Source organism: Bufo gargarizans, chromosome 3, assembly GCF_014858855.1.
Source record: "Bufo gargarizans isolate SCDJY-AF-19 chromosome 3, ASM1485885v1, whole genome shotgun sequence".
NCBI classification, from domain to species: domain Eukaryota; kingdom Metazoa; phylum Chordata; class Amphibia; order Anura; family Bufonidae; genus Bufo; species Bufo gargarizans.
Window position 1 is genome coordinate 344,129,601 of NC_058082.1, and position 21,414 is coordinate 344,151,014.

Below are 21,414 nucleotides of genomic sequence, written 5' to 3' on the forward strand. Positions count from 1 at the left end.
TCATCTTGAAAGTCAATGGACAGATCAATTTTCAATCGTGCCAGTGAAAACTTGTTGACTTTCATTGTGTGCCAGGACGGATGTTTGGCTCAGTTTCATCAGACGCACCAAAACGCTGCAAGCATGGTTTGGCTGTCCACCTGACGAAGTAAAGCCAAACTGATCCATCCCCATTGACTTAAGGCTACTTTCACACTTGCGTTCGGAGCGGATCCGTCTGGTGTCTGCACAGACGGATCCGCACCTATAATGCAAACGCTTAGATCCGTTCAGAACGGATCAGTTTACATTACCATTTTTTTTGTTCATGATAGTCAAAACGGATCAGTTTTGACTTTACATTCAAAGTCAATGGGGAACGGATCAGTTTGAAAATTGAGCCATACTGTGTCAACTTCAAACGGATCCGTCCCCATTGACTTACATTGTAAGTCTGGACAGATCCGTTTGCCTCCACACGGCCAGTCCGCCTGCTGAGCGGAGCTGATGACAAACAGTGCCAGACTGATGCATTCTGAGCGGATCAAGGAGGATCTGTCATTGCTATAATACAACCGGAACCAGTTCATGTCTGATGCATGCAGTTGTATTGTAATTAAGAGTTTTTGCAGATCCATGATGGATCCACAATAAACACTGGTGTGAAAGTAGCCCATGTTGGCAATGGTATTTAAAGGCGTTTTCCGAGATTTTAATATTGATAATGCATCTTCAGAATATGTCAACAATTTCAGAACGGCAGGGGTCTGACACCTGCCACCCTGACCGATCAGCTGGTTAAAGGGCCACACTGAGCACTGCCTTCCCTTCACCTGTTAGTATACATCACAGCAGTAATTACCAGCTGCCCCATTCACTTCAATGGGGCAGCTCTGTAGCGTACACTTTACTAGGAAGGGGCCATCCAAATGAAGTGAATGGGACGGCTTGTAAACAATGAAGGGACGGCTGTGCTTGCATGGAGTGCGGCCTTCTTTACAACCAGCTAATCAGCAAGGGTGCCAGGTGTTGGACCCCTGTCGATCTGATATTGATAAACAATCCTGAGGATAGGAAGACCCAGAAAACTTCAAGTGTACTACAGTGAATTGCTGGTAGTTTACAATGAGAACTGTAAGTGGCAGTCCTTGTAAAGAGTAAAAAGCTTTTACATTCTTAAATGCCATTCAAATGGCCTGCTAAAACTCACTTAAATAACTTAGGTTTACACAGTTGAGTGGAAATGTAATAAGGCAAGATTCTTGCTGTCTTTAAAGTCAGATTTCATAAACTTGATATTCTAACATTTTACACTTGTCTACAGGTGAAACTCGAAAAATTTGAATATTGTGCAAAAGTCCATTTTTCAGTAATACAACTTAAGGAACTGCATTAATGCAACTTAAATTATAATTTTGTAAAAAGGTTCAATATTCTAGGCTCAAAGTGTCACATTCTAGTCAGCTAATTAAGCCATACCCCCTGAGCAGAGGGGACCTGAGATTGTGACTGGGGTTTCATAAGCTGTAGGCCATAATCATCCAAATTACAAAAAATACCTCTTGCACACAACCGTAGGTAGTTATTTTTTGCGGACTGCAAAATATACAGACTGTCCGTGTGCATTCTGTATTTTGCAGAACGGAACAGCTGGCCCCTAATAGAACATTCCTATCCTTGTCAGTTATGTGGACAATAGGAAAAGTTCTATCTTAGCGGAACGGAATGCACACGGAATACATTCTTTTTTTGCTGAACCATTGAAATGGATGGTTCCAGATACAGACCACAAACTGAAATAGCAAAAACTGAAGGAAAATACTTGTGTGCAAGAAGCCTAAAGGCTTGAAATTTCTTGCTTTGCATGTAATGTCTCATGTTAGTGCAAAGTTCATTTCTTTCAGTAATTAAACAAATTTTTCAAGTGTTACCTGTACACTATAGTGGCTGCTGTTAGGACTACACTAGCAGGCTTACTATACTGACAGCCTTGAGATAGTTTGAAGACATCCAAGGCTGACTGCAGATAGATTAGAGATGGGAAAGAGCTAACAAACATGGTGACGCAATTTGAGTGGGGGCTGAGGATCTGTAGGTGCCCACAAAAGACAGGGCAGTCAATAGTTGCATATCAGATGCCACTTAAAGACCAAGTAATAAAGACAATCATGGTTAACAATTACCCAGTGACCACCTGCAAGAGAAGGTTTAAACTGTAGCATGCCCATTTATACCCTTTTAAACAAACTCGGCAAGAAACTTTAACCTAGCCAGAATAATCTAACCAGTGCAAAGAATGAAATAATTGAACAATCTTTGCAAGCAGCATGGGCAAATGAGGTAGATCCTTAGAAGGGGAGGTGGAAGAGCGCACATGTAGTCCATAAACAGATGAAAGCTGTTCATTACTCCCTGTATAATGGTCAGGTCTTTTCAGGCAGACTTGGCTTAGGTGGATGTTACACGACAGCAGTATTATGCATACAGATACCTGCCTAGAATAACCTAAATTACCAGAGACTATACTGTATAATACATAGACTGATTTAAGAAAATGAAGTCAAAATACCATATTTAAAACTGCTAGATGCAAAATGCCTGAAAACTAAGGGTGCTTACTGAAGGTCAAAGCAACACCACTAAAATGGGTGCTTTTGGATTTATAGTCCATAAAAACGAATTTCTAGCGGATAATTTGGTTGCTAAAATCCTGCAATTCAAAGACAAGAAACTACAACACTATCATACTACACATTCTAGCTTTTATTTACTCATCTTTCTAGTTATAGAGACAGCTACTGCTCTGATCAGATCACATCTGGATACATTACCATTTCGCCTGCCATCAGGGATGAAGCAATTGCTGCTTGGGTTACACCTGGGCTGCCTTCATAACCCATACCAGATGCCCCAAGGGGTGGGTACTTCTGTGCTGCTGCACCATAGGGATCTTTTAAAAAATATATATAAATATAGATCAGTAAATAAAAGCAGCTTTCAGATTTGTAATTTACCTTGCACTAAGTGAATAGAGTCTCACCTCCCATGCCCATAGAGTTTGCTCCCATACGCATCTCCCGCTCCCTCTGTAAGTTAAGAAAGTTTGTTAGATGAATTTAAAGACCCAGAAATAAACTCCTTAGGATTTTTACTTACTGGATCCATGTATCCCATACGATAGCCATCATCTCTTTGGCGCCTCATCTGCTCTTCCATGTCACGCTGACGAATCATCATCTCTTCCTCACGCCTCCGCCGCTCTTCTTCTTGTCTGATTAGGTTAAACAGGGTTTAAAAACACGTCATGGAGCAGGCTACTTTCACACTTGCGTTCGGAGCAGATCCGCTCCTATAATGCAGACGATGGGATCCGTTCAGAACGGATCCCATCGTCTGCATTATATTTCAGAAAAAATTCTAAGTGTGAAAGTCAGACGGATCTGTCCAGACTTTACATTGAAAGTCAATGGGGGAACGGATCCGTGTGTTAACTTCAAATAGATCCGTCCCCATTAACACAGTGTAAGTCTGGATGGATCCGTTTGGCTCCGCACAGCCAGGCGGACACCCGAACACTGCAAGCTGCGTTCAGGTGTCCACCTTCTGAGCAGAGGTCAAACGGTGCCAGACTGAGGCATTCTGAGCAAATCCGCATCCACTCAGAATGCATTGGGGCCGTACGGATGCGTTCAGGTCCGCTTGTGAGAGCCTTCAAATGGAACTCACAAGCAGAGCCCCAAATGCTAGTGTGAAAGTCCAAAAGCTACAAAGCAAAGATCAAAAACTATGGCTTACCGTAACTGCATCTCCTTACGCTTTTGCATTTCTTGATTGTGTAGTTCTTCCATACGTCTAAGCTCTTCCTGACGCCTCAACAGATCTAAAGAAAAGTTATTACTTGACGATAACTGCATAAAAGGTTTTACTATAGAAGGCAGCAGACTGCTTTATACAAGCTAGCAATTCAGAAGCTGTGCCAGTTTCCTTAAAGCTCAATACAAAATGTAAGATACTTATGGGGTCATTTATCAAACTGGTGTAGAGTAGAACTGGCTTAGTTACCCATAGCAACCAGATTCCACCTTTCATTTTGGAAAAAACAAAGGTGGATTCTGGGAAACCAAGCCAGTTCTACTTTACACCAGTTTGATAAATGACCCCATTAATCTACACCTGGTTGGGGCCAGAAGATTTGGCTGTGGTCAAAAACAGCCGTACATCTAGTGTGACAGCAGAAGGTCTTACAGCAGACTAGATACTTGTGGATATCATGTTATAGCAGCAATATACAAAACAGACTTGTGAAGGCTACTACGGCTGCAGTTAAAAAGAATCTGTCACTTCTCCCACCACTTCTATTTCCCATGCAATAAATCTGGCACAAGTAATTGTATGACTATTGGGCCATTCCTCTATTCCAATTTGATATATATGAATGAATTGCCAACACTCCGCATTAAAGTTACCGATGACTATCCAACCAGTGTGCTGCCAGTGTTACTGTGCAGGGACTCAAACCATGATCATTTTCCCCATTTATTTTCCAAAATTGGAGTGGTGTAAGGGGTCCCAAAAACCCCATTTGGTAACTCCAGAACGCCATTAATAGAAGGTGGTCATAACAGATGCTCCAGAATGCACAGGGGAATGCAAGTCTTTCCTAAAGCAGTCAATTCAGCAGTGGCATGTCCAATTTAATAGACAATGAGTCACTTGGGGACCAATATATAGTTACTGTCAAATCAAGCTAAGCAGGAGAAAAGCAAAGCACCTTGTCGAAGCAGGTTGGCTTGATGTTCATGGAAAGCATCTTCCATTTCACTTTCAAGCTTCTCTTTAGCTTCCTTCATGTTTTTCTCCACTTGCTGCCTTTGCTGTTTCTCCATATCATCCAAAGACTTCCACCTCTGGGAATATTCATACTCAAAGGAGCCATGTTGTGCAAACCGGGGTGGTATCTCCCGCTCCCTGTTGGCAAAGGATTGTATGATAAGATCAGATGTTCGTTAGGATATCTATTGCTGTAGGGTACTTTCACACTATTGCTATTCATGCCAGTATGAATGAGGATGTCTTCTGTTCCATCCCTTATACAGTATTTGACCAGCCAAAATCCCGGAACGATACCGCACATGCCAGATCCAGCATTAATTTCCATAGAGCTGTATTAATGCCGGATCCGGTACCAAGTGTTCTGGAAATTGTCACATCTGGTCTGCGCCAGGATATAGGAGCTAGTTTTGCTTTTGATCTTTAAAAAAAATACTGCATCAGTTATTCTGTTTGAAACTGGATGATAATGGATTAGATGGATCGGGTATAACACCGGATCCGAGAAAAAAAATAAAAAATTGATATCCATTTGTATAGTTTGCTGGACCAACAGGTAGTTCCGGCAATGGAACTGCCTGCTGTATTCTAAACGCTAGTGTGAAAGTAGCCTTAACGAAGCTGAATATAGTAGGGAGATTCTAACAGCATGATCATGAACACCATTTTTAGATTTGGTTTGTACCCAATTGTTTGCATAGCTAAGAAAATATTTCAAAATTCAAACTTACTTTTGATACATGTGATTCTTCTGAGCAAGTTTCTCAGGAAGCCCATCCTCATCGTCATACTGTTCCAATGGCTCCACAATAACTGGCATTGGTGTCCTAGATGTAATATTGAATAAAGGTTATACTAATGGGACAGGTTTAGACCATTCTATACAGCTTCAGTACAGACTAGTGCAGTGACAGCTAACATCCAGCACTCCAATGTAGTAAAACTGCAACTCCCAACATGCTCCAATTATTTCTATGAAGTTCAGAGAACAGCCAAGCAAGTGTACATCTGGGGAGTTGGTTTTACCACAGTTTGAGTGCTGAGGTTAGCCACCACAGGGCTAGCAGTTTGCTCACAAGCAGAGAACTTACGTGGTCAAAAGAAACACTCCATCTGAACACCGGTCATATGCTTTTCTCGCAGCTGGTTTCGCAGCAAATTCAATTATTCCCTTTCCAGTGGATCTCCCTCGGTCATCCACTATAACCACAGCCCTCTCAACTGGTCCAAATTGGCTGAAGGCCTCTTCTAAGAGCTCATTTGATACAAATGGAGACAAGTTGCGCACAGAAAGTGCCGCAGAATGGGTAGCAAATCGTACTCTGAGTTGTCTACCTCTCATTGGGAAATCATCAAGTTCTGCCTTGGCAATCTCAGCCAGTGCCCTAGTTTCCTAGAAAATTAAGCAAACATCACATTAAATTCAGACAATGACTTAAAGGGGGTTCTCTGGGTTTTTAATATTAATGACCCATCCTCAGGATAGGTCAATATCAGAGCGACAGGTCCAACACTCAACACCCCCACCGATCAGCTGTTTGAAGAGAAGGCGTGTATCAGTGCTGCCGCCCCTGCAGCAGTGAGCAGGTGTAATTACACCCAAGCCGTCCCACACACTTATTGAAATGAATGGGACAGCTTGGGTGAAATTACACCTGCTCAATGCTGCAGTGGAGCTGGCGAGAAGGTAAACAAAGGCAGCGCTGGCACAGCACACCTTTTCTTCAAACAGCTGATCGGCGGACTGCCGGGTGTCAGACCCCACTGATCCGATTTTATGACCTATCCTAAAGATAGGTCAATTAGAAGCCCGGAGAACCCCTTTAACTCTGCTTCAAACACAGCCACAGGTCATACATTACCACAATCAAACGGACACAAGTCCAAGTCACTTGTGGCCACATGTCCACACTAGTATGGATATTGTGCAAAGTGCAAATATCACCAAGCACAATAGTGCCACCTCACTAGCAATCTAAAGGTTTAAGCACCTTGTCACAAATTTTGATTTCCAAACCCAAGATCGTAAGTGGTATAAAGGAAAACTAGCTTAGTTGCCCATAGCAACCAGATTTCATCTTTCATTCTCTAAATCAGCTTTGGAAAATGAAACATTGAATCCAACTGGTTATGGGCAACTAAGCCAGTTTTTACACCAAACATCCCCTAATAGTTTAGCTTTACCAGTGTTGATTCACTCTCCAGGTAATATTTTCAAGCACAACATGAACTTCCATAGAAGCTTCACAAAACCTGCATTGTTCCACCAGATCTTCAGGAGTGTAGTAGAAGAAACAGCTGTACCCTACATACTTCTAAGATAGCTGGTAAGTCCTCATCGCTGCACATTTTTTTTAAATGGAACCTGTCAGTTTTATGGCCTCATGCACACTGCCGTGTTTCACAGCCGTGTGCGGGCCGTGGAACCGTGGCCTGGATCCCTCCTGAGAGCAGGAGCGCACGGCGTCACTGGTTGCTATGACGCCGTGCGCTCCCTGCTGCCGGCACAGTACATTAATACACTGGTATGATCTATACCAGTGTATTACTGTATTGCGGCGGCAGCAGGGAGCGCACGGCTTCATAGCAACCAGTGACGCCGTGCGCTCCTGCTCTCAGGAGGGATCCAGGCCGCGGTTCCACGGCCCGCACACGGCTGTGAAACACGGCCGTGTGCATGGGGCCTTTGGGCAACATAAATAAGTGACTGATTCTCTTAGCAAAATGCTGGGTCACTTTCTTTAATTGACCCAGTCACCTGTATATAACTTACTATAAATTTAATCCCAAATACCCTTCGTTAGTTACAATAGCTCGTTTTGTCTGGGGAGCAATTAGGAGAAATAAAATGACTGCCATCCATTAGTACACACAAAACCTGTCCTAATCACAGCAGGACAAGTTACTTAAAGAGGTTCTGAAGTTTTTAAACTGATGACCTATCCTCTGGATATATCATCAGCATCTGATCGGCAGGGGTCAGACACCCAGGACCCCTGCCAATCAGCTGTAGCCGCAGGCCCAGTGACATGACTAGCATCACTGGCCTGGGCGCAGCTAAGCTCTGTTCAAGTGAAGAGCACTTAGCCCTCACTAAGGCCAGTGAAACTAGTCATGACGTAACTGGGCCTGAGGGAAACAGAAGGCTGCAGCGCTCCTGCCTTCTCAAACAGCTGATCTCCTTGTCAGGGATTATCCTGAATACAGATAAGATCAATTGAAGATCTGTGGGAATGGAGTTCATGAGGAGACAAGTATAAAGAGAACGGATAGTGGCAATGGAGACTGCATACAAGTAGGCCTGCAGCCATAAACTATTTTTGTAAGAGTAGAGTATTCTATAACTAGGAGAGGAGGATGAGCAGATCTTTAACTCAGTGAAGTAACTTGTCCTCCTGTATCGTTAGGACGGGCTGTGTGTAGTAATAGGATGGCAGCCATTTTATTTCTCCTGATGATTACTCCCTAGACAAACCATTAGAACTAATGAAAAGAATTTGGGAAAATATTTATAATAAAAGTAATATTTAAGTATTTTCACTTAATTCCTAGAGAATCCTCTTTAACCAGACCTCCATCATATATGTACAGGGGAAGTCTGGTCCCTAAACATGGCACCCGCTCACATGTGCAGCTGGCGCCATAGCAGTCAGGCTTCGGAGTCCATTTCAGGAATATACCAATACATAGGTAACAGCATTGTATTGTTATATTGCAAATTAAGTGTTCAATGATGGCTATATAGCCATCAATGAACACTATGGGCAATCTAAGTGAAAAAAAAAAAAAAAAAAAAAACAGTAAAAAAAGTTTAATATAAAAGTAAAAAAAAAAAGTGTAAAGATGCCCATACACCTGGATTTTGCCTATAGCGCTGCAGACATGTGCAATACCCAGTCCCCATAACTGCTTTTCTTTTATATGTAAATGATGAAAGTAAGGAGCCCAAGGGGCTGTTACTAACATTTCTGGAGCCCAGCCACGCCTGCATCCTCCAAATCTCCTTGATCCAGGACGTCAGAAAGTTAGAGCGCTGTAATCTTGCAGCTAGCACATACAGTTCATTCCCTGAGGCTGATGCCAGCACAGAGAAGGAACACTATGCTGGCACTAAGACTACAGCACTAACTTGGTGACCTCGGGGAGCAAGGAAGCTATTCAGAGGATGCAGGACTGTGCTGTGCTCCTTCAGTGTAAAAAATATAAATACCTTTATTAGAATCGAGTCAAATCGAATCCTGATCAGGATTATCCTAATGCATTCTGAATGGAGTGAAATCCGTTCAGGATGTCTTCAGTTTCGGAATGGAACGTTTTTGGGCCGGAGAGAATACCGCAGCATGCTGCGCTTTTTGCTCCGGCCAAAAAAGCGGCAAGTCTTCAGTAAGACCGGATCCGGAATGAATGCCCATTGAAAGGCATTGATCCGGACTTAAGCTAAACGTCGTTTCGGAGCATTGCCGGATCTGACGTTTAGCTTTTTTAGAGTTGTTACCATGGCTGCCGGGACGCTAAAGTCCTGGCAGCCATGGTAAAGTGTAGCGGGGAGCAGCATACTTACCGTCCGTGCGGCTCCCGGGGCGCTACAGAGTGACATCAGGGCGCCCCAGGCGCATGGATGACATGATCGCATGTCACGTCATCCATGCGCCTGGGGTGCTCTGACGTCACTGTGGAGCCGCACGGATGGTAAGTATACCGCTCCCCACTACTACTATGGCAACCAGGACATGAATAGCGTCCTGGGTGCCATAGTAACACTGAAAGCATTTTGAAGACGGATCCGTCTTCAAATGCTTTCAGTACACTTGCGTTTTTCTGGATCCGGCGTGTAATTCCGGCAAGTGGAGTACACGCCGGATCCGGACAACGCAAGTGTGAAAGAGGCCTTACTTATGTATATGGTATTCCACCATCATACTGTTGTATGTATCTGGCAGTCTATTACCATCCTGATACCAATAGTCCCCTGATGAACCTTGGATTACTTATATTTTTGAGGAAAATATATTACCATCCAAAGGTTATTCCATCATGAAATAAAGATTAGTGTTTTATGTATGTAGAATAAGGCTGCATGTTTAATTGTTTTGGTAAATAAATTCCATTAATCCATTCACAACAGGAGGGAAGGGATGCAAATGAGCTCTTAAGCTCTGCCTCTAATGCCACCAGATGTAAGGCAGCTAGCCTAGAAGTCAATGTTCAGCTCTTAAAATAAGCCTTAAGACATGACTTGGATATTAAATAAGCCAGCACCTCATTGACAGCTGTTTTGGGGTGATTGTCCCTCAGTGCAGAGAGTACTGGCTTAAAGAGGACCTTTCACTAGTTTAAAAACTAAAAACACTATCAGTGGGCAGAGCGGCGCCTAGGGGTCCCCCTGCACTTACTAGTATGTATGGGCGCCGCTCCGTTCGCCCAGTATAGGCGCCGGTGTCTGCAGCTCCCTGTTGTACTGGGTGGAGGTTTTTGTATTAGGGTTGTCCCTTGCTGCAGCGCTGCCCAATTGTAGCGCACAGCTCATAGCCTGGGACTCCCAGTACAACAGAGGGAGCTGCAGACACTGGAGCCTATACCGGGCGAACGGTGCGGCACCCAGACATACTAGTAAGTGCAGGGGGACCCCTGGGTGCCGCTCTGCCCACTGATAGTGTTTAGTTTTTAAACTAGTGAAAGGTCCTCTTTAACTGAGTAGGAGGCCTGTGTCCGAAACAGCTGCCTGCAGATGAGGTGCTGGCTTATTTAATATCCAAGTCATGTCTCAAGGCTTATTTTAAGAGCTGAACATTGACTTATAGGATAGCTGCCTTTCATCTGGTGGCATTAGAGGCAGAGCTTGTTAAGACTCCATTTGCATCCCTTCCCTCCCAGAATTCCAGAGGAGCATGTATGGCCTATAAGTCTCCTCACACTGATTAAAGGGACTGTCACCAGTTTCTGACCCCCCCCCCCCCACACACTTAAAAATATGGTTCTGTGCATGGAGCCTTTGTGATTCCTATTGTGGTGTTAAGCTAAATCTGCAGGCTCATTTAGTTAAAAAAACATTTTATCTAACCTGTCATCTTGTTAAGGTGCCCAGGGCGTTGCTCATGGCTTGAAGATGCCGCCCGCCGCCGTTCTTGCCCAGCTCCTCCTCTGCTCTCATCAGTGCCGCCTGAAAATACTTAGATACGCCTCTGGCTCTGCCTCACTTTCCCCTCCTTTTCTAAGATCCCGTGCGTGCGGCAGTGTTCGTGTTATCAGGAGGTTGAGCGAAGTGCCTGCGCATGCGCACTTCGCTCAATGAGGCTGAACGGAAAAGTCTGCACGGGCACAGGCCTGTGCGCACACGCGGGATCTTAGAAAAGGAGGGGGGAGTGAGGGAGAGCCGGAGGCGTATCTAAGTATTTTCAGGCGGCGCTGATGAGAGCAGAGGAGGAGCTGGGCACGAACGGCGGCGGGCGGCATCTTCAAGCCATGAGCAACACCCTGGGCACCTTAAGATGACTGACAGGTTAGATAAAATGTTTTTTTTTAACTAAATGAGCCTGCAGATTTAGCTTATAACACCATAATAGGAATCACAAGGGATCCATGCACAGAACCATATTTTTAAAAGTGGGGCTCAGAAACTGGTGACAGAGTCCCTTTAAAGGTGCTCTCTCCCTAAGGAGAGTTAGTTCCCATTTGTCAATTCACAATGTCATGCTCTTCCAGAGGTTTTTGTAAGATTATTGGGCAGTTTCTCTGCCTACAAGATTATAACAGATGCTTGATTTACTTTTGCAGTTCTCAAAACTGAATTTGACTCAGCAGAGATCACATGCCTCTTCACAGCAAAGTGTTATAACATGAACAGAGTTCAGAAAAAGACCTTAATCCTAACTTCTACAAACCTATGAACGCAGACTCAACCTAATCGAAACTAATATGCAAGTAGATAAGGATTTTTAGAACAACAACTTTTCATAAGTTATACCAGCAAGAATTAGTCTTTATGTAAAACTGATTTAAAGCAAGCCTTACTGACTAGTAATTTAAATCAAATCCATCCTGCTTCTAAGGGGAAATGTGTTGGGACAGTGCATGGTGTCAGAAAGTGAGGGTTGTATAAGGACAGGTTAGCCTAGGTATGTGGACAGTACATCTGGGCTGAGCAGTGTGGATAAGGGCAAGAATAGCAACAGATTCAACACTTAAGTTCTGTCCCAAATGCATCCTGTCCGTGCGGTTTGCTAACCGTCCAATGTTTGATAGTTTGTGACAATATTCAGCAGTCTTGCTGTATTAAGGGATATGGTATGTGGTGTCAGAAAGTGATAGGGTTGTACAAGGACAGGTTAGCCTAGGTACGTGGACAGCACATCTACAGTATAAGTCTGAACTGTCCCAGATGTATCCTACCACTGACTTACTAACCGCCCTTTAGTGTGCCTTTTTTGTACTTTAGGGATCACACTCAACCTGTGGTTGGTTGAACAATTTTGTATTTTTATTGTATGTAGAATAAAGGTTCTGTTTCAGGAAATTGCCCTCAGTGATGTAGAATGGAGGCCTTTGTCCTTCGATATTAATGCCTTAGTGACCAGCCTGTTATTGGCCTTACTGCCCAAGAGTTTCTTTTTTCATTGTCATGTGCCAAGAACTATAACTTTACTTTTCCACCTATATTAGCCGTCTGAGGACTTGTTTTTTGTGGGAAAAAGTTGTACATTTTAATGGCACCATTTTGTGGTACACAACTTTCTGATTAACTTAAAGGAAACCTGTCACCAGGATTTTGCGCATAGAGCTGGGGACATGGGCTGCTAGATGGCCACTAGCACATCTGCAATACCCAGGTCCCATAGCTCTCTGCGCTTTTATTGTGTCAAAAAACAGTTTTGATCGATATGCAAATTATCTGATGAGTCCTGTAGCCAGAGATGAGTCAAGCGGAAAGGAGCCCAGCACCGCCCTGCGTCCTCCGAATCTCCTCCTTGCTGGCGTCACAGAGCTGGAGCGCCGAAATCTTGCGATGCGCAAGCTAGCGCATGCGTAGTTTGCTCCCTGTGCTGATGCCAGTACAGGGAATGAACATTTCGGCGCTCCAGCTCTGTGACGTCAGCCAGCAAGGAGGAGATTCGGAGGACGCGGGGCGGTGCTGGGCTCCTTTCCGCTTGACTCATCTCCGGCTACAGGACTCATCAGGTAATCTGCATATCAAAATGTTTTTTAACACAATAAAAGCGCAGAGAGCTATGGGACTGGGTATTGCGGATGTGCTAGCGGCCATCTAGCAGCCCATGTCCCCAGCTCTATGCGCAAAATCCAAGTGACAGGTTTCCTTTAAGTGTTTCTCTTTTACCACTCAATAGTCCCACTCCTGCTGCTCCAGGCTGTTAGAGCAGGGCTGGGGCTCACGTAAAAAAGCAGCAGCCAAGCCTAAGGCCCGACACCTGGGACCCCTGCAGTGTGAGAAAGCATTGGCACTCCTGTGAGCGATGTGGCCTTCTCTGCAAGCACAGCTTCAAACAATGTATAGCAGCTCAGCTGTATTCACTTCTATGGAGCTGAGCTGTACCCTAGGCCAATGAAGATGTAGGTAGTCACTGGCATAGGAAAGGCAGAGATGGCCACCGCGCTCACAGAAACCAGCTTTTTGGTGCCACGTGAAAACCCCCAAAGTATGAAACAAAATAAAGATATGTGAGGTAACAAGAATTAAAGGGGTTCTGCAGTTTATGTCAACTGATTTATCAGCATCTGACCTGCAGGGATACGACACCCAGGACCCCCCACCAGTTTGAGAAGGCAGCAGCTCTCCAGCCTTCTCGCTGTTTACCACAGGCCCAGTGACATCACGACTAGTATTAACTGGCATGTGCCAAGCGCTATTCAAGTGGGACAGATGTCAGACCCCTGCCAGAGGCTGATCTATCCAGAGGACAGATCAGTTAAAACAACCTGTAGACCCCCTTTACAACCCCTGAAAGCTGGTATACCCTTTAACGTAGTGCTTAGAAAAGGTGACAGCCAGACATGAGCATATGTGCAGGAGTTACAACCAGCGGAGGGGATACAGTGCATCTCCTGGGCAGGAGAGCCCACAGCATGTGCCAGTACTGCAGAGGCAGCATGGGGGAGGGTAAGTACTATAGGAAACATCCTCTTTCCACAGATTAGCACCACATGGAATTAGACAGAACACAAGATAAAACTCACCAGCTTAATGAAGCCGAAGCCCTTGTTCTTATTGATGAACACTTCGCCGGGCTCTCCATATTTCGAGAACAGCTTCTTAAACTCGTCATCGGAGATATCCGTGGGCAGATTCCCGACAAACAGCCTGCAGCGCTGGGTGTAAGTCTTCTCTCCGGGCCTCTTCAGAAGGGACAGAGTGGCCCGAACACCCTAAATAAAACGCATTAGCATTAAAGGCAGGCAGCAAGCACACAGCCGTATGTACACCACATTGTGGAAGCACCCGCCCTCCGGCGTCACACGGGGTGGGCGGGCCCCGTGCCCAAAATGGACGCCACACAAAAGACGGCAGCCATTTTAAAACACTTCCAACCACTGCACCACACAAAATGACGGCCGCCTCCCTTCCTGCCACGGCCAGCCTGGGGCGCTAGCTGCTATGCAAGCGGTTCGTGCCCGCCATAATGGCGCACACGGTATAGTTACACAACATGGCACACTCACACGTGGCGGACAACAAGGCGCAGCGTACACAGTCCTTACCTCGGTCCAGTCGCTCTCCTCCTTTTTGAGCTCAGGTGTCTGCTGCTGTTCCGGTGGATGTGAGTGGAACCGGGACTGGTGCGGCCTCTTCTGGCCGGGCTGCGGGTTAGGCCCGGAGCGCCCCCTTTGCTGCTGCTGCGCCTGATTCTGCTGCTGCAGCGGAGGAGGGGGAGCAGGCTTCTGCTGCTGCTGTAGCGGGGCAGGCTTCTGCTGTTGGGGCAGAACAGGCTTCTGCTGTTGTGGGGGTATTACAGGCTTCTGCTGCTGCTGGGGCGTTACAGGCTTCTGCTGCTGCTGGGGCGTTACAGGCTTCTGCTGCTGCTGTTGGGGTGTTACAGGCTTCTGCTGCTGCAATGGCGCAGGCTTCTGCTGCTGGGGTGTTACAGGCTTCTGCTGGGGTGGTTGAGACGTGTTCTGGGAGGGAGGAGGGGTTACTTTAGGCGGCGGCTTCTGGGCCTGATTCTGTATAGCGGGTTTCTGCAAGGCGGGCGATGGCTGTTGCGGCGCACTGCCAGGCTTCTGCTGAGGGGACGGCGTTAGTTTGGCCTGGGCAGAAGCTACAGGAGTCTGCGGGGCGGGAGTCTTGGCCGCAGGGCTTTTGGCTATTGGGGTCGGCGGAGTCTGGGGGGTCTTGGCGGGCTCCTGAGCGGCCGGTTTCTGCTCCTGGTTGTTCTGCTGGGGCGGCTTCTGCTGCTGCGGGGGCTGCGCTGGCTTCTGCTGCGGCTGCTGTGGAGGCTTCAGCTGGTTCTGTTGGGGTTTATGCAGCTGCTGCTGGTGGTGGTTATGGCCTGAAGGGCCGCGATTCGAGTCCATATAGCTATGTCCGCGGTAGTTAGACATGCCACCCATACCTCCACGGCCACCGTTACCCCGACGGTAAATGTTCAATCCCATTCCTCCTCCGCCGCCGCCCATGCCACCGCGGCTTCGGAATCTATCACGCGACATCGTTATCAGAGAGCCTACACAGCGCGCTGTACCGTTCGTCACTGCAAAATGGCGGCGCAGAAGACTGTGAGGCGGCTTTGTCCTTTGCTTATGTAGAAAGACTAGGTTTACGCCCCCTTAAGCAGTAACCAATTAGGCAACACCAGCCCACTAGCCGCCCAAGCTCATTGGTGAGAGCCTATTAAAGCAAAAGGAAGCGCGTCTTCATCTTTACAACGCCGACAGTGATTTGACACTTTGGTGATTGACAGGGCTGACAACCAATAAGGATCCTGCGGTATATTGACTGTGAAATTCAAGCAGATGTTTTCGTGAATGAATGAAAGGAAGCAGTGTGCGGTTCCTGGGGTCCTTGTATGTGGCATGTAGTTTATTATAAGACATTTCACAAGCTGTGCTTTTCAAACAAGGGACTACAACATGTTATTTTGTATCAATGACAATAACATTGCTGTATATGTACATTGCCAGTTCACCAGGGGCGGACACAGACAGCAGAGGGCCCCTATGCAAAAAATGTGTCTGGGCCCCCCTCCCCCAAGCCAAATTCACAACCTAACCTATCCCGGCCTAACATTGCTTATAGCAATAGAAAACATACAGGGTAAGGCTACTTTCACACCTACGGCACTACGCTCCGGCCACCTGATCCGGTAGAAAATGAAAGGAATCGGCCGGACACAATCCGCAGCATGCAGCAGTTTGTGTCCCGCTGATTCTCTGTATTTATGCCAGATTGTGGCCGGATCTCTGCCGTACCCCATTATAGTCAATGGGGCCGGCGGGCATTCTGTCTGCATCCAGCAGTGCCAGATCCAGTGAATTTCAGCAGGCTGTTCTGCTGGAACAGCCTGCCGCCAGAATCACAAACGCAGATGTGAAAGTAGCCTAATACAGGTCCACATACCTCTTCCATCCAGTAACGTCTCCTTTGATGTAGATGTTCTTTGTCCTCATCTTCTACTTTCAGACCACACCGCCATGATGATTTTTCAGCCATCTCTTCTCTCTGCAGAGTTTGACAGACAGACATCTTAGTTTTCTACTTTTCCATCATCCTCCCACCTTCTGAACAGCCCATCCTGCCACCCCCAATACTGTGCCCGATGTGCTCCCTATACTAGTTACACACAGATAGTTTTCCTTCAATAATTATTGGCACACAGTGTCCTAAAAAATAACTGTGCCAAGGAAACAGTGTCCCTGACACCAACAGTGTAAACATAATGTTCCCCAAAAGTAATTGTGCTAAGCTGAAACTGTGCCAGGGTGCCCCCACAGTGATACTGCTCCCCAAAGTCCCAATAGAATCAATTATCTACCAGACAACACGTAGTAGTAATAGTGTCCCTACAGTAATAAATTCCCACTGTGTCCCAGAAGTAATAATTCTCCCATAGTGCTCATACTAGTATTGAATGACGTATGAAGCAGGCACTTGAAGCAGTATATGAATGAAGCAGGCGGCGCAGGCACGTGACGTCAGTCAGTCACGCTGCCGCTCGTCTGCCCGGCCGGCCTGCATTGCAATATAACAGTAGCCCTGTGAGTAGGATATATTGAATGTTATACTACAGAGGGGGCAGCATGAATCATTATTAATTGAATTACACATTTTATAACTGTACTGGAGCGGCAATGGGGGGTCTGTGGATGACACTGTTAAGGGGTGGAGGGTCTGTGGATGGCACTGTTATGGGGGGGTCTGTGGATGGCACTGTTATGGGGGTCTGTGGATGACACTGTTAAGGGGTGGAGGGTCTGTGGATGGCACTGTTATGGGGGGGTCTGTGGATGGCACTGTTATGGGGGGTCTGTGGATGGCACTGTTATGGGGGGGGTCTGTGGATGGCACTGTTAAGGGGTGGAGGGTCTGTGGATGGCATTGTTATGGGGTGGGGGGGTCTGTGGATGGCACTGTTATGGGGGGGGGTCTGTGGATGGCACTGTTAAGGGGGGGGTCTGTGGATGGCACTGTTATGGGGTGGGGGGGGTCTGTGGATGGCACTGTTATAGGATGGGGGAATATGTGGATGCCATCCACAGATCCCCCATAACAGTGCCATCCACAGATCCCCCATTAACAGTGCCATCCCCATCTGGGGGGTTTCTTTGCTGGGCTGGACTTTTATAGCCCCCCCCCCCCCCCCAAAATTTTACTTGCATCCCTGTTCTCTAAAGGGGCGGTTTTAGGTGGCGGTCCTAAGGGTGGGTAGGGGCTTGGCCATGGGAGGGGGGGTGAGTTCCACCACCTTTTCTCTGAGAAAAAAAGCCCTGGTCACCTCCATATGGCCATATACAGTGCTTACATGGCTCTGCAGCACACCTATACAGGATTGTAACAGTACCTTTGTTCTTTTCTTTAGACTTGCACAAGCAGGAAAAATGAAGTTTAATTCATATGCAAGTGAGCACTCGTAAGTGCCCAGGGGCGGCGTTCAGAGTGTATGGAGGTAAGTGTTAAGGGGCGGGGTGCTGTATAGGTTACTGTTACGGGGATGGGCCCCTGAGGAGGTCAGTGTCAAGGGAGTGGGGTGCTATGAAACTCACTGTTAAAGGGGCGGGCTGCTGTGAAGGTCAAAGTTAAAGAGATGGGCTGCTATGGAGGTGCCATTTTAAGGAGGCGGGGAACTTTGGGGGGTCAGTGTTAAGGGGTGAGGGGCTGTGGAGTTCACTGTTAAGGGGGGCGGATATCTTTTAACGACACATAGAAATATTAAATGAAATATACCCTTGCGAAGCCGGGTCCTTCTGCAAGTATAAATATACAGTACAGACCAAAAGTTTGGACACACCTTCTCATTCAAAGAGTTTTCTTTATTTTCATGACTATGAAAATTGTAGATTCACATTGAAGGCATCAAAACTATGAATTAACACATGTGGGATTATTTACATAACAAAAAAGTGTGAAACAACAGAAAATATGTCATATTCTAGGTTCTTCAAAGTAGCCACCTTTTGCTTTGATTACTGCTTTGCACACTCTTGGCATTCTCTTGATGAGCTTCAAGAGGTAGTCACCTGAAATGGTTTTCACTTCACAGGTGTGCCCTGTCAGGTTTAATAAGTGGGATTTCTTGCCTTATAAATGGGGTTGGGACCATCAGTTGCGTTGTGGAGAAGTCAGGTGGACACACAGCTGATAGTCCTACTGAATAGACTGTTAGAATTTGTATTATGGCAAGAAAAAAGTAGCTAAGTAAAGAAAAACTAGTGGCCATCATTACTTTAAGAAATGAAGGTCAGTGAGTCTGAAAAATTGGGAAAACTTTGAAAGTGTCCTCAATTGCAGTCACAAAAACCATCAAGCGCTACAAAGAAACTGGCTCACATGAGGACCACCCCAGGAAAGGAAGATCAAGAGTCACCTCTGCTGCGGAGCATAAGTTCATCCGAGTCACTAGCCTCAGAAATCGCAGGTTAACAGCAGCTCAGATTAGAGACCAGGTCAATGCCACACAGAGTTCTAGCAGAAGACACATCTCTAGAACAACTGTTAAGAGGAGACTGTGTGAATCAGGCCTTCATGGTAGAATATCTGCAAGGAAACCACTGCTAAGGACAGGCAACAAGCAGAAGAGACTTGTTTGGGCTAAAGAACACAAGTAATGGACATTAGACCAGTGGAAATCTGTGCTTTGGTCTGATGAGTCCAAATTTGAGATCTTTGGTTCCAACCACTGTGTCTTTGTGTGACGCAGAAAAGGTGAACGGATGGACTCTACATGCCTGGTTCCCACCGTGAAGCATGGAGGAGGAGGTGTGATGGTGTGGGGGTGCTTTGCTGGTGACACTGTTGGGGATTTATTCAAAATTGAAGGCATACTGAACCACATGGCTACCACAGCATCTTGCAGCGGCATGCTATTCCATCCGGTTTGCGTTTAGTTGGACCATCATTTATTTTTCAACAGGACAATGACCCCAAACACACCTCCAGGCTGTGTAAGGGCTATTTGACCATGAAGGAGAGTGATGGGGTGCTGCGCCAGATGACCTGGCCTCCACAGTCACCGGACCTGAACCCAATCGAGATGGTTTGGGGTGAGCTGGACCGCAGAGTGAAGGCAAAAGGGCCAACAAGTGCTAAGCATCTCTGGGAACTCCTTCAAGACTGTTGGAAGACCATTTCAGGTGACTACCTCTTGAAGCTCATCAAGAGAATGCCAAGAGTGTGCAAAGCAGTAATCAAAGCAAAAGGTGGCTACTTTGAAGAACCTAGAATATGACATATTTTCAGTTGTTTCACACTTTTTTGTTATGTATATAAATCCACATGTGTTAATTCATAGTTTTGATGCCTTCAATGTGAATCTACAATTTTCATAGTCATGAAAATAAAGAAAACTCTTTGAATGAGAAGGTGTGTCCAAACTTTTGGTCTGTACTGTGTACATATATATATATATATATATATATATATATATATAAAATACAAAAAAAGCGCAGCAGCACTACTTTTGGATGAAGTGGGTGCAGTATCCTCTGGCCTTAGGCTATTCGGTCAGTAGTTGTAGATATCTTAAAGAAGAGGCAGCACTCCAGGATAAAATGAAACAGTGGCCCGCTTTATTTCCCCTGTGCAACGTTTCAACTGCTCATTGCAGTCTTTCTCAAGCATAACACTGGTGTCTCAACAACTACATTTATACCCACAATGCTTAGTGGGTCAATTTTAACAAGATAATTGACAATAACATATTCAATAGTATAAAAAGCGTGCATATATATAAAAAATAGTTTTTTCATATCACATACATAGTGGATTTCGAAAATTTATGAAATCCACTATGTATGTGATTATGGCACATGTTATGGAATGCACATATGAATATGAAAAAACTATTTTTTATATATATGCACGCTTTTTATACTATTGAATATGTTATTGTCAATTATCTTGTTAAAATTGACCCACTAAGCATTGTGGGTATAAATGTAGTTGTTGAGACACCAGTGTTATGCTTGAGAAAGACTGCAATGAGCAGTTGAAACGTTGCACAGGGGAAATAAAGCGGGCCACTGTTTCATTTTATCCTGGAGTGCTGCCTCTTCTTTGAGATATCTATATATATATATATATACATATAATTGTATACGTATATATATACACATAATTATTCATACCCCTGGCAAATTTTGACTTCAAGTTACTTTTATTCAACCAGCAAGTAATTTTTTGACGGGAAATGACATAGGTGTCTCCCAAAAGATAAGACAATGTACAAGAGGCATTATTGTGGAAAAAAAACATTTCTTAGCTTTTATTTACATTTGAGCAAAAAATACAAGATGTTCCGCACTGTGGAAAATCTCAGAAGACGTGGTCGGAAGCCAAAAGTAACACCTGTGCTGGCCAGGAGGATAGTTAGAGAGGTGAAAAAGAATCCAAGGATCACAACCAAGGCCATCCTGGTGAATTTGGGCTCTGCTGGTGGCAATGTCTTAAGGCAGACAATCCAACGGACACTGCACACTGCTGGGTTCCACTTCTCCAGATAAGGCACACAAAAGCTTGCTTGGCCTTTGCAAAAGCTCATCTGGACAAAGTAGAAGACTTCTGGTCTTCTGTTTTATGGTCAGATTAAACAAAAATTGTATTGTTTGGTCACAATGATATTTTCTTCATTTGGCGTAAAAAATGAGAATCCTTCAACCCAAAGAACACCATCCCCACTGTCAAACCTGGTGGTGGGAACCTAATGCTTTGGGGGTGTTTTTCAGCCAATGGACCAGGGAACCTAATCACAGTAAACGGCACCATAAAAAAAAGAGCAATACATGAGGATTCTCAATGACAACATCAGGCAGTCTGCAGAGAAACTTGGCCTTGGGAACCAGTGGACGCATGACAATGACCCAAAACAAACAGCAAAAGTGGTGAAGAAATGGTTAGCAGACAACATTAACATTTTGGAGTGGCCCAGCCAGAGTCCAGACTTG

At 45.5% G+C, this 21,414-nt stretch overlaps 1 protein-coding gene across 2 annotated transcripts in view; it reads right to left on the minus strand.

Annotated features, from left to right (window-relative positions):
* The window catches only part of SFPQ (splicing factor proline and glutamine rich), a 31,308-nt gene extending 15,766 nt beyond the window's left edge, over nt 1-15,542 (minus strand). For both annotated transcript variants that reach the window (XR_006388357.1, XM_044287623.1), the window contains exons 1-9: nt 14,521-15,542; nt 13,999-14,187; nt 5,901-6,202; nt 5,541-5,636; nt 4,751-4,947; nt 3,775-3,859; nt 3,136-3,250; nt 3,020-3,065; nt 2,811-2,929 (exon numbers count right to left, since the gene is read on the minus strand). Coding sequence is in view for 1 of the 2 variants with exons in the window: in XM_044287623.1 (XP_044143558.1) it covers nt 2,811-2,929; nt 3,020-3,065; nt 3,136-3,250; nt 3,775-3,859; nt 4,751-4,947; nt 5,541-5,636; nt 5,901-6,202; nt 13,999-14,187; nt 14,521-15,468 (2,097 nt within the window). In the remaining variant the exon portion in view is untranslated. The remainder of the gene's footprint in view (nt 1-2,810; nt 2,930-3,019; nt 3,066-3,135; nt 3,251-3,774; nt 3,860-4,750; nt 4,948-5,540; nt 5,637-5,900; nt 6,203-13,998; nt 14,188-14,520) is intronic.
* Nucleotides 15,543-21,414: the final 5,872 nt, after the last annotated feature.